Below are 14,452 nucleotides of genomic sequence, written 5' to 3'. Positions count from 1 at the left end.
TATATAATTATATAGCATATACAGGAAAAAGTACCACTTAAAGGGTAATGACTTGAGATCTCTACACAAATTTCAACAAAAATTTTAAAAGATTATATTCAATCAAGGGAATGTGAAATTTTTAACTATGGAGAAATTCGATCAACGTGTTTGAGAAATATCAAGTTAAAAAAATTTCAACCAAAATTGAGTAAGACGCAAACTTTTTATTTTAATACGTCAAAGCGTTCAGCTACAGGAGAGTGATCGGCCGGTCTGGATGCAGAGGAAAAACTGTTAAACCATGACAGTCACAGTCACAACAGATGGGTATCTCACTACGCTAAGAAAGTCCTCCTGATTGAATTTTATTTCTGCGAAGTTTTGTTGAAATCAGTGCAAAGATGACCGAGTTATTGCCCTTTAATGGACCTTCTTTTTTAGACACCAGGTATTAATTAATACTGCACAAGGTAGTTTTCAATCAAAATGAGTTGTTTCGCCTTGGAAACTTTGAGAAGTTACACAGAATAAGATCAGGTGAGTATGGAGGATGATTTAGATCTTTAAGTCCATTTCCTTTCAGAGAAAGCTTTGGTCTTGGCAGATTTATGGGCAGGGGCATTGTCGTGGAATGTTTTGACCTCCTCCCCAGTGTGCCTGTTTGTGACTGGCTTTAATTGATGCAGGCAATAAGAGTAGTAAGTACTTTCGTTGTAGAGAGAGTCACTATTGATGCGTTCCTGCTCTTGGCAGGGGATTATGAGAAGCACACCCTTTGTACCGAAGAAAGTTGTGCACCTAACCTTTGTGGATGTGTTTGGTTTTGCAATTTTTGGGAGTTCGGAACTTCAAGAGTGACTTGACATGCTTTGTGACTTCCAGTTTGGCTCAAAGAAATGAATCTATGCTTCATCAGCACTGACGATTTCCACCATGCACCGCGGGTAGCTTTTTCCGTATGTATTTAGAGTTTTGACGAAGTATTCCAGCCTTACCCCTTCATTCTCGCTCGTTAAAATATGTTGTATCCACCGAGCCATAAGCTATTCGAGCACCTCTTTTTCACGTTACTCTCTGTACACTGACGGCTAATGAAGATTCACTCTTTAGGCTATCTGAGTGGGGCTCACTCGACTGTTCTCATCAACAATAGCTTTGATAACAGCAACCGTTTTTGCCTCTGATTTTGAAATACCCAATTCTATCCCTCTTTAAATGTGTGGAAACCCCCTCGTATTAGGGACCAAACAGCTCCAAGATAAATACCGCCACACGAATATTGAAAATGCCGCAGGTCATTGCCTCGTTCATCCACAGTGTGGGAGTATGCGTCTAGGGGCTGGTTAAAATATTTTTAACAGGGTAACATGTTTTTTAAGAGAACTGTGAACTTGCGCATTACGAAATGGCATTCCAAAAGCTTTTATTTACCTGAACATAAAGGAATAAAAGGCAAAAAGCTGAAATTGAAGGTGAATGCCAATATTTATCTTTCAAGAATGCATGTGAATTCTGGGGATTTTCCGATGACTGGTTTTAAGAGAATGGGGGTAGATCTATGTTGTTCTCCAGTTTCAACATAAAAATGGACAAAATGGAGCACATGGCAGTAATGAAGTTTTTGTTCTTGCAAGGCAAGCAACTACATGACATTTTTACGGGGATGCATGCCGTATATGGAACTGATTGCCCATCCTCTGCAGTGTTAAAATTTTGATATTAAAAATTCAAATGTTAATTCATGGACATTGAAGATTACCACCGTGATGGTCGCTCAGTAACAGCAACAACAGAAGAGAATGTGTTGAAAATCAAGTAACTTGTGTAGTCTGATAGGCGGGTGACAGTAGAATTTTGAGCAAAGTAACAAGGCTTCGCCTTTGATCAGCTGAACGAATCTTAAATGAACATTTGGATGTGACCAAGGTTTCTGCTAGATGGGTCCCACGTTTGTTAACTCCTCCTCAAAAAGTGCAATTGGTGGATTGTTGTCAAGAAATGCTTGGTTTGTATGAAGAGATTGAAGCTAAATTTTTTGAAAGACTTGTAACCATGGATGAGACATGGGTCCACTACTACGATCCTGAGTCAAAATCTGCATAATTTCAGTGGAAATCGCCCTTGTCTCCAAGCCGAAAGAAGGCTAAGGTGCAGCCAACAAGTGGAAAAGTGATGCTATCAGTTTTTTGGGACCAAGGAGGAGTGATTTTGACAGATTATCTTGGAAATGGACATATGATCACCGGAGACTATTATTCTAACTAACTTTTAAAAAATACGAGAGGCTATAAAATAAAAACATGGAGAAAAGATCCGAAAAGGCATTTTTCTGCTTCACGACAATGCCCCAGCACACACTTCAAGAAAAGCTGCAGAAACTGCGCGAGAAAGTTGCTTTGAAATTTTGCAGCATTCAATCTATTCTCCAGATTTAGCTCGTCCGACATTTTTATTCCCCAAACTGAAAAAGGCATTTTGAAAGTGATGATGAGGTAAAATAAGCGGTAGAGGGCTAGTTTTCTGACAAAGAGAGGGTCTTCTATTCTCAAGGTTATTCCCAAATTTCAGATTTTTACCTTTATTCCTTCATGGTCAGGTAAACGAACTTTTGGTATGCCCCTCGTACACACACACACACACACACACACACACACACACACACACACACACACACACACACACACACACACACACACACACAAACGCACTACATACTCATACACTCATATACAACACAGGCACAGACACAGACACATACACACATACACACTCACACACTCACACACTCACACATTCACACACACACACACACACACTCGTACATACACACACACATACATACTCACATACATACCCATAAAGATGACGTCATCTGCGACTGGGTCATTCCAGACTTATATTATTATCATTTCTTCAAGGGCAACGGACGAACACCAACAATTCGTCCCACTTTCATCGACATCTTTATATATGAAAAAAGAAATGAATCGGCAACCAGAATGGAAACAAGGGGACAGAAACCTATGAAGTGCCACTCACTCGAAGAAAACGGAATGTAGACAGAGTTAACGAGCTAATCCAGGTAACGCCACTCGCTATGTAGACAGCGTTATATGTTGTGAATGTTACGTATCTCCAAAACACAAAAATAGCAACAGCATCCATAGATACGCCACCCCAATATGCCAGAGAGCTACATTCTATTAGCCTTTTTTGGGAACGTATAATTTCCTGGCTGCTGTAGCGACCTCTGGTCTTGTTACTATTTCCGAGTACGCGCCGTCCCATTGCTCGAGGCGGACATTTTGGTCGCAGGGTGAACCGGTTTAAAAGAATGTAGTGCTGCTGGTGGATGTCGTAAAATGAATGGTTGTAAAAAGTTGTGACGCAAAGAACACCACAAACCTCTTATTAAAAAAAGGAACAGTTTTGACGTACTGTGCTGGCCACAATACCAAGACCAGCTCCTGTTTAGCCACATTATTTCCCCTTTTTTTTAAAAACTTCGAATGTTTCCTTGGTTGGTTTATGCACTTTCATAAATTCAGCCTTGGTTGAATTTTATTAGTTCGAAGTTTTCTTGAAATTTGTGCAAAGATGATAGATTTAATGCTCTTGAAATGGGCTCACATCCTGCAGATAGTGTGTATAATATATACGTATATTTTGTATATGTATATATATGTATATATGTATCAACAAATTTATTAAAAAACACAAACGGGCAGAACAATTCAGATTTTTGCGATTTAGTAATATTGACGAATACTTGATTCCACCATGATGCAGCACACACACACGCGCGCGCGCGCGCATACACACATTCATATATAATATTACATATATATATATTTATATATAATATATACTTTATAGGGTGATTAAAGAACAATGAATCATTACGCATTACTTTAAAAGGGAAAAGAAATAGAAATATCGGGCTGAGTCACGCATTTTGTATTCAGAATCAATTTTTATTTCCTATCTTACAAGTGTTCCATGTGGCCACCACCAGCAGCAAGGGTAACATCAATGCAATAAGAGAATTCAACTCAGACGCGTTTCAGCACATCACAGTCCACTGAGTTGATCTGATCGCTGTGTTGTTATTTGATTTTCTAGGGTCATCGGGTTAGTGGGTAACGTTGGAATAAAACACAATCTTTTTATATATCCACACAACCCCCCCCCCCGCGAAAAAATACAACCAACAACAAAAAACAACCCATACACGCTGAGGTCTGGGGATCTGGCAGGCAAAGCACAGAGAGCAAGATTTTGGGCCCCTTTCCACCCAATCCATCTCTGGGGCATTTTTCCATTAAAAAAAAAAGATAGAACCACCTGATACCAATGGGGTGGTGCTACATCTTGTTGAAAAATGAAGTCATGCAAATCTGCTTGCTGTAATGGGAAGAGACAGTTTAGGAACATATCGAGATAGGTTTGTCCTGTATCGGTATATCCTTCAAAAGAAGAACGACGCGACAACAGCACATGTAACATCTATTCAAATGTTAGATAACTCCTCTTTCAAATGATCACTGACTTATTTCTTAACGATGCCTGAGAACTTAAAATCGGTTAATTATATATATATATACACTCATATATCATGTATATGTAAAACCGAGGTTAGCACCCCAGAGAAGAAAACAGTCAGGTAATAACGACGTTATCACGACTGTGTGAGTATATTGGAAAAACAACTTGTTATTCCAGATGTGTTTGTACAGCCTAGAATTAATTCTTGTTCACTGCTCTAAAACAACACCTACAGGACACGGGGAGTAGATCATTCTGAAGGTGAACTGCTTCTAACTTAGATATTGGGGTTAACCGGGGTTGACTAGGGTACACTATTACATTTGTAAGACCAAATCTGTGCAGTCTCTTTCTAACACACTAAAGCCATTTACAACTGGGAATGCCGACTAAATTAGTTGTGCGGATTGGGAATCACAAAAAGATATTGGGTCTGAATTCATTTCTAAACGTAGACTTGCCAGATTGGACACATATGACAAGAGACAAACTCATGAAATGGATTGAAATAGAAATGTCCATCTATATGTGTTACATGATGATGTTTTCTAGCTTTTGGCAGCTTGAGGGCCTTGTGGAGTTATTTTGGTGCTAGTAGCATCTTGAAATTTGTTCGTTTTCCTTGCTTTTGGTGAACAAAACATCCATGTATCTTTTGACAGAAGTCGAGACATTATTTTGAATTTTTAAAAAATAAGAGAGGTTATGTATGACCATTATGCACTTGCGGGCGCCATAAAACCTGACCAAAACTAAGAATAAGAGAGGTGGGGGTCACCTGATTTCAGAGGTGAATTACGTGAGAAAATGACTGCCAAAATGTGGTGACTGTAAGTTTACATTTTAAATGCTCAACGTTTTTTTCTCCATAAAATCCACACAGAAATGTGGTTTTAGAATAAAAGGTGAACATAAAAGATATTGCGTAGAAGCAACAACAACCCCCCCCCCAAACAACAACAACAACAAACAAACAAACAACAACAACAACAACAAACAAACAACAACAACAACAAACAAACAAACAACAACAACAAAAACAAAAACAACAACAAAGAAAAGAAAATTCGACAGAAATTGTCCAAGGTCCATAAAATATTGGTTTCTTCGATTTCATCATTTTGACGAGAGCCTGACTTCATGATGATGACCCACGTCATGTACGGTTGCCCGGCAACATTGTACATACCTCCCAAGAAATGTCTATAGACAGAGGTTTCAGTGAAGTGTCCTCCCATTTTTTTCTTCAAAGGTCTTTGACCGTCTTTACTTGTCACGCTTTTATCTGAGTAAAAACAAACAACAAATTCTACAGGGTTTTAGATTTTTGACATAATTTTAATCTATTTTATCCCAAATGTCTCAGAGAGATTTGAACTAAGAGTTTAAATTGGTAACAAATTCAAATATCTTCAACTGCCGTTTCAAGAAGACTCCATATGTTTTCTATAGGATTCTTACCGGGACTATAATCTACTGTTGGCCATTTAATCGTAGGTATGTTTTGCTTTTCTAAATATTTTCTCTTGATGTTGACCCTATGAGGTGCGTTGTCATGTGCGAAGATGTCTGTTGAAGGAGACCACGAAAAAATAAGAGTAAGAAGTGACGCTCCAGTATCTTGCACGATGTAGCCCTCTGCACAAAAGCCTTCCGTTGATTCTCACTGGAGGGCTTTGTTCTTTCCAGCCAGACCACCCCAAACCATGACAGTTCCGTAGTACTGTTCCTCACTGACAAATGATTATGTATAAAATTTAATAGTCTGGGCCGAAAAAAAGGTTCATGCCCTAGACGAAGCCAATGGTTCTTAAACAACATAAATCAACACATATAATGACAAGTCCACTTTCTATGTAATACCTTTAGAGTAAAACAGTTTATTTTAGACATACTAGGGTGGTTTAAAAAGTTTTGCCTTCTCTCCAATAACTTCTAAACTATTCAAGATCTTCATGAAATTTGTACACAATTGACTTTCAATATGTATACTCTCAAGCCAAAAAAACCCAACAGAATTATGCTATGATGTCACACTTTCATGCTATTGCTGCTTACAATATAGAAGCTAGGGTACATTGTCGCCGAGAAAATGGCGTCCAGCAAACCTATGAATGTGCGCTGAAAGCAAAGAGCTATTATTGAGTTCCTTACATCAGAGGGAGCTGCACCCATTGATATTCATAGGCGAATGAAGCTTGTCTATGGTGAAGCATGTGTAGGTGTAAGTACTGTTCGAAGATAGGCAAAGGAGTTTGCTGAAACCAATCCAGCAGAGACAGATTTGCATGACCAAGCTCGTTGTGGTCGTCCTAACTCTGCCAGTGATGTTCCGTACCAGGAGAGAGTGGAAGAGATCATCCAAGCAAACCCGCGGATCAAAGTAAGCGATGTCAGTGAAATGATCGGGATTTCTGTAGAGAGTGCTCAGTATATTATCCATAATGTGTTGGGTTACAGGAAAATGTGTGCACGGTGGGTTCCCAACAGGTAGTCACCCGAGCTGAAATTGAACCGAAGTCAAGTTAGTGATGAACTCCTGGCTCAATATACTGATGAAGGTGAAGCTTTCTTACGCCATATTCACAGGAGACGAGACTTGGGTACACCATCATGACCCAGAGAACAAAAGACAATCGAAAGAATACAGGCACACTTGCTCACCTAGCCCCAAGAAGTTCAAAGTTGTTTCATCTGTAAAGAAAGTGCTTATGACAGTGTTTTGGGACTGCAGTGGTCTGATTTATATGGAATCTTTGGAACAGGGTTCCACTATCAATTCTTAAAGATATATTGAGACCCTGAGAAAACTTAGAGCACAGCTGTCACGAGTTCGGCCCGGAAAAAATGTAATTTTGCCCCACGACAACGTCCGTCCACACACGAGTCGACAAACTCAAGATGCCATGAAAAGTGTCAAATTTCAATATACCTTACCACACCCATGATACAGTCCAGATCTTGCTCCATCTGACTTTTATCTTTTTCGTAAGTTGAAGGAGTACCTGAAAGGAAAACGTTATGCAGATAACGATGAAGTTCAAGAAGATGTACGTCGCTGGTTAAGAGGAAAACCACATGAATTTTTCACCGACAGCATGCGACAACTTAACCGACGTTGGCGGATCTGCATCGACAAGGAAGGCGACTATTTTGATATGTAAACGTACTGCAATGTAGCAGACATCCTAAGCTTTTATTTGGTGTATAGCTTTTGTATGCAGCATCAGTAATAAAGAAATTATGAACTTGGAGGCAAAACTTTTTGAACAACCCTGTAGATCTAGAATTCTCTGTTCATTTGATTTGCACCATATGTCCATTTCACCAGTGTTGATGTACAATGTACTCCAATACACACACAAGCGCTTTTAAGTTTCTCTGATTTCACAAAATTTTGCCACAGCTGATTTTCAAAGAATAATTTTGAATGACCCTATCTAGGACAAATATCAAAGAAGTAGCATTAATATACTTTGTCAAATGATCCAGAATTGATTTGGCTTTACATTGGTATGTTGTATGAGTGGGTAGTGCAATACTTAAACACGATACATGGGCATAAAATATATTGTCGAGTCTCTTTTGGACGCCACTGTACATGTGTGTGTGTGTGTGTGTGTGTGTGTGTGTGTGTTTGCGTGTGTGTGTGTGTGTGAGTGTGTGTGTGTTTGTGTGTGTGTGTGTCTGTAATAACTATCATAATTTACCTCCTGGGTAAATTATCTGTTACAAGAAAACAGTTTGTGTGGAACTTGTGAAATCGACCCAAGAATGCTATCTCAAATGTGCTGCTGGCTGCTGGTCAAATAATTGCAGACAAAGGTCTGTTCTCTTTCTACGCTAACAATCTGGTGCGATCGGCGCGGGTTCACAGTTCGCAAACACACGCGCGAACAGCTATTCGGCGCCGGAGTGTCGGAACCAAGGAGTGAAACTCTCGTTCGTTGAAGGAAAGAAGGGTGGTGGCGACCGATGACGTAGCAGTGGGCGTTATGAGAGGGGGCTCCGGTGTCTTCGTGTTGCCATCTGTTCTGTGTTCTGGTGGTGTCGGTCGGTGCTGTTGTTGGTGTCGGTGCTGTTGCTGCTACTGCTGCTGCTGTGGTGGTGGTGGTGGTGGTGGTGGTGTTGGTGGTGGTGGTGCTGCTGTCAGCGGACAGGCGGGGGCACTCCTCCACGCGTGACCCCTCGCTCACCCGCGCCGCGCTGCTTGATAAAAACGCGGACGCGGAATGAGTTCTTTCGCATTAATCAGCTTGTCCGTTTGATTTCAAGCGAATCAGTTAATTCACACGGGCGGACACAGAGTCGCGGACGGCACCTATGGATTTCGGGCCTCGAAATGCGCGGGGGCGGAGGTTCAGGCCTCGCCAGGCTGCGTGCAAGAACTAGGTATCTGAAAACCCATATTCTTTGGTGAAGACAAGAAAAATCGGGCGCTGGGTGCGTTCTGGACTTCAGAAGTAACTGTGCGTTTGTTGATGCGAAGCCAAAACCTATTTGGTGACTGCCATTGACAATGACAGGAACAGGTAGGTGTTATGCTCAATCGTGTATTCCATTCATCGGAGAAGTGTTTGTCAATAAAATAAGCTTTTCCTTTGTGATTTTGTTTAATGTAATGTGCTTTCCGAGGTATTTTAGAAGAAATATTTTTATTTTTTCGGAAGGTGGACAACAAAGAAACCTTCTCGGAGATTTGCGTGGGAAAAAAAAGGGGGGGGGGGGGGCAAAAGTAAAAGCGAAAGTATAATAACTAGAAAAATCAATTAGTTGGTCGGCATCAGATGCAGTGTGCATAAAGAGTTTAGGTGACAATATTAATCATTATTTGGGCTGCACAGCTATGGAGTATTTTAAAATCAAACAGAGTGGCAAGTTGGCGAGGACTATTTGAACACGATGAAAACACCCACACATCTTTTGAGTCAGGCCATCGAAAAAAAATGTATGCCTTATCTTGGGTCCAGGTTAAATCAGTTTTTGCGAAATTTGATTGACTGAATGACTGCTTGCGTAACGACACTGTTCTCAATCACTGTTTCATTTTTTTTTTGGTAAGTGTTTTTACGGTGCTCGCAACTGCATAAGGTCGTATTAGCGCGCTTCACTGTTTCAATGTATTTTAATCAGTACATTCACGCACTCTACAAATAAGACATGGTGAGATCTAAAAAACGTACTAGAACAATTCTATGTCTGACATTGATAGTCTTAAGACGCAAACAAGAAGTAATTTTGTCTTTTAAGTATAGCGAGATAAACTAACAGCTATTGTCAAAGCACTAATGGTTATTTTGAAAAAAAAGTAGTACCCTGAAGGGCCTACAGATGCACTCTCTTTGATAAATCAATCCTACAAATCGTGTTGATGTCAGATTTATGTTACTGGCTGGAATCTTAATCTGAGTACCTTTAGTAACATTTAAAAGTTTGGTTGCGGTGTATTCAGTGGTTCTTTCTTCAAAATGCTGACATCAGCATTACGGACAGAGAGCTCCTGATTTGGATCGGTGGAAGCTTGATTTGCATCATAATCCCTTACATTGAGGAGACAGAGAACACAGTCATCCCTCCCAAAAAAAAAGAAAACAAAATTTTTGTCGCAGCAGTACGCAGCACAAACTAGGCGGCTAGAAGTAAAGACCTCCTGTCTACTGCAGATGGAAAAGGAGATTTTGGTCTCTGTTTACACATCGGTTAGTCTGAAGAAAGTAACAGTGAAACTTCGAGATAGTCTGACTACTCTAAAAATGGGTTTCGGTAGTCAGGAGTGGGGATTAATAGACTCAGCGCTCGCTTTGGTGGGATGCTGGCTTTGAAAACTTCCGGTTTAAAACAAAGCGTAATAATAAAGGAAACGGATAACGAACGAGTAGTTTGTAGCAGTACCCCCGTGGTTTCCATACTCATTCCCTTTTTCCATGCTGTCCTCTCGACCATTTGCCTTTTTAGTGTTCTGGACAGTATCTATACTGCCGTTAGATCTCGATTGACTCAGTTGTAAGTACAAGCCAATAACCGGTCAATCTGTTGAAAAAGTCAACAGTCAATCAGTTAATCACCCTGTCGGACATACATAATTCCTCTAATCAATCGGAAAACCATAAAGTCAAAAGTCCAAGTTGTGTCAGAAATACGGAGATAAAAGTAAACACAACATCTGCATACCATTACACACAAACGGCCCCAGCTGCACGTAAGAATAAGGATTATAAATTGATTATTGAATTGGCTGAAGTACGAGCGTAAGCATTTGTCAACACTAATAAATGTTGAATACAGTGAAATGAAAGTGTTCAAAGTTACTAGTTTTCCGATGGGTTTTCAGAGCAAAGCGCACGATGGCTCTGTTCTCATTCACAGTTTCAATCCTTTTAGTTTATACGTTCAACCGAACGACAGCGAGGAAGATCTGCCTATTGAAGGAACCACTTCCACCCATGATTAATTCAAGCACGCTTTTATACCATTAGAGTGAACGTTCGGAAATGAAGGCCTGCTGACATTTTCATTAGGGGTTATGTCTACTAATAGTATGATGTGGGGGTGTTGTTAAGCATTGATTTAAATGCCATACTCTCATCAGCATGTTTTAATCATAAAATTATATTGCTGTTAGCAGAACAGTGGTAACTAGCGCGTATTTTAACTGTGAGGCCTGTTCTCACTTTAACACATTTCTTCATTAACTTTTGCTTTCCGACACGAGAAGAGATCACTGACACATCTGTAACATAATCTTTGATTTTAATTATTTGTCTCAAAATCTTAAAAAATTATTTATCTCAAAATATTGTTCTTTTATATACTTTTATTTCAAAAGTAGATAGTCATCAGTTCAAACTTTTGGAAAGAGCAGTATTATTATTTTGACATTCTTTTGTCGGTCAGTAGTTGACCGACTTGCGTTGACAGAGGTGTGATACACACACATCGTACACGGCAGGTGACTGCCGTTTCTGTCTGGACAACAAGGATGGTAAGACTAAAATAGATAGGCAGGAGGGTGAAAAACAATACTTACAGTCATCTGTTGACACCTAAGAATAAATCTAAACCTTTTTCCAATTTGCTCTAAGTCTAATTTAGGGCAATATCACTGGTAGAGTTTTGCTTTGTGCGTAGGCATGAAATTTCATATATTTCCTATAGCTCGCGTATGTCAAAGTAATAACAATTGTTTCGAGCTTACAGCCATTTATTAACACCTAAGAAGAAATCTGAACATTTTTGGCAATTTGCCTTAAGTCTAATTTATAGCAATTTCGCGGGTAGATTTTTATTTTGTGCGTAAGCACGAAATTTCATAACATAATTCATATAACTCACGTAATGTCAAGTGAAGTACCACTGTTTCGAGCTTCTACCTACCTTGTACATGTAGTTGTCGGGCTTAATGAAGCAAAGGGTGATTTGGCGATCAGCCTCCCGTACCCATCTCTTTTCTATGATAGTACTCTTACTCTTAGTGCGTCGCTCAGCTTTTAATCTGCACGTTCTTGGATGCTGCTCTCGCATCTCTTGTAAAAAAAAGTGTTTCTATGGCCTTTAAAGCATGTGCTCTCGGACTGCCATTGGATTACTATTGAAATACTGAGAAAGTAACAAAAATGATTTATTCATATATCAACATTTGCACGATAAATTGGGTCTGTTTGTCTTGGCATATACATGTATTATGTGTGTATATACATATATGAGTGTGTGGAGGAGAGGGTGTATAAGAGGGTACGTGTGTACTTGTGTGCATGTATGCGGGCACGCAGGCATGTGTGCGTGTGTGGGATATACATGTGTGGGTGTGGGTGTGTGTATGTATGTATGTGTGTGCGTGCATGCGTTCATGTGTGTGTGTGTGTGTGTGTGTGTGTGTGTGTGTGTGTGTGTGTGTGTGTGTGTGTGTGTGTGGAGAAACGCCAAGTCAATGAGCCGACGTCTGGCTATAATACAGTAAAGGTTTGTTACATCTTATCTTATCCTGTATATTTTCTCTGTCTCTCTGTCCCTCTGTCTCCGTCTCTCTCTGTCTGTCTGTCTCTCTCTCTCTCTCTCTCTCTCTCTCTCTCTCTCTCTCTCTCTCTCTCTCTCTCTCTCTCCCTTCTCGTTCTTTGTTCTATGCCCCTCAGAATAGTATCGTTGGCTTGACAAGTGCATGCGGTAATGAGATGTGCTCGTACCACTATCGTGTGCATTTATTTACTAAAGTCAGCAGGTTTTCCTAGCTTACTGGATGGTCTGATTCTGTGTTATACAGTATTACCATCTCATTTCTTCGATATTTTTTATCCTTTATTCATCGTCTGTTGTCATGGTCCTACAGGTACTCATTTGGTACTTCCTTTACTGAATACTTAAAGTTGTGGACTTTGTAGCTTTTTCACCTGTTTTGATGCCTCTTCTTTTGGTCTCTACTTCACCAATTTTGTTGTCTGTACGTTTTTCTCTGTGTCGTAGGCTGTCGAGGTCTTGTCCAGGATTTGTGTCAGGTTGGCAATATCCTTCTTTCCTCTGGTAGGCCGTTTGGCAAAACGTAAGCTAAGAGACCGCCCATTCTCCGATATTGACTGTAATCCTATATAGTCTTCCAGTAGGCCTACTTCAGCGACGATTCTCTGAAGGAATATAGAGCCCAAACAAGCAATATTGTTTTACTTTATCTGTTATTTTGAACCACTGAATGGACTATTTTTAATTTGAATGGTTTTGGGGTAGATTGACCTTTTGATACTAAGCAATGGCACCCCCCCCCCCCAAACCTCTGTCAACAGTAACCAAACTTCAATGTGTCAGATTCAATGCATATCCAAAGTGTTTTTAGTGTGAAGGTTAAATTGTAAGGTAAGAGCCAAGATGTGAAGAAGAAACACACAATAGTGAAAACATGAGAGATTATGAGACTAAATCTGAGACTCTAGAAAAAATGTTTACACATCTCGAAATGAGTCCCCAGTACTCACTCAACTCACTGCAGAAGTTTTACTTTCAAAATCGAGCACTTGTGTCAGGAAGGGCGTTGAACTCTTACAACAATGACATTACTAGTAGTATCAGCAACAGCAGCTGCAGCAACTACTACATCAACAGTAGTAGCAGCAACAGCAATAACAACAACAACAACAATAACAACAACAACAACAACAACAACAACAACAACAACAACAACGAGAGTATCAACAACAAAAACAACGACAATAACAAAATGACAACAGCAAATCTAATTCACGCCATTAATCATAATTTAGTTCTGACTTTTCCACCATCACTGTGGGATGAAGGTTGAGCTAATGCTAATGGAACAAACAGGGACAAAGGTGTAAAGGAGGGGGAAGTACTGAAACTTACAATTTGTCTTTATAGATTCAGAAAGCGCAATAGAGATGTAAGATCAGTACAGTATTACCTTCTCCATTCTGCAATGCTCTGTTCATAAATGAATTAACGACTTTTCTCAACCAGCGTTATCCTTATCTTTACTTCCCCAACTCAGCAAGAGTCATGAGAGCTTATAGACAAAGCTGTACACAAGCTGTTGATGCTTTCCAACCAAACTTTCTCTTTTGGCTGGAAGCTTTTCAACAATAACAACAACAACAAAACTTAGACCTCTACAGGGCATACATAGTATATAAACCAATATTATCTGCGCCTGTCCCCTCCCCCGTATTTTCATTCGAGAATATCGTGTCTTTGCCAGTCCCCACCGTCTACCGCCCCCCCCTTCAAACTATCGAAACATTCATCTTTGTGAAAATTCTGATGTGAACAAGGTGTTTACCACTTCAAAAATAGTTGACAAACAAAACACTTTAACTGTAAGAGTCAGAGAGACAAACAAAATGGGAGACAACTAATGAGATTGAGTACAGAAAAAATAAGAGAGAAAAAGAGGGAAAGTGTAAGTGCTAAACTGAGAGAGAGAGAC

At 39.9% G+C, this 14,452-nt stretch overlaps 1 protein-coding gene across 1 annotated transcript in view; it reads left to right on the top strand.

Annotated features, from left to right (window-relative positions):
- Positions 1-8,695: 8,695 nt before the first annotated feature.
- LOC101850223 overlaps positions 8,696-14,452 on the top strand; it is a 23,678-nt gene continuing 17,921 nt past the window's right edge. The window contains exon 1 of the mRNA XM_005090422.3: positions 8,696-9,059. Coding sequence (XP_005090479.1) covers positions 9,047-9,059 — 13 coding nt within the window. The 5' untranslated portion in view covers positions 8,696-9,046. The remainder of the gene's footprint in view (positions 9,060-14,452) is intronic.

This window comes from Aplysia californica, unplaced genomic scaffold (genome assembly GCF_000002075.1).
Source record: "Aplysia californica isolate F4 #8 unplaced genomic scaffold, AplCal3.0 scaffold00016, whole genome shotgun sequence".
NCBI classification, from domain to species: Eukaryota; Metazoa; Mollusca; class Gastropoda; order Aplysiida; family Aplysiidae; genus Aplysia; species Aplysia californica.
The sequence above is the reverse complement of the archived record's forward strand: the minus strand, read 5'-3'. Positions and strand labels throughout refer to the sequence as shown.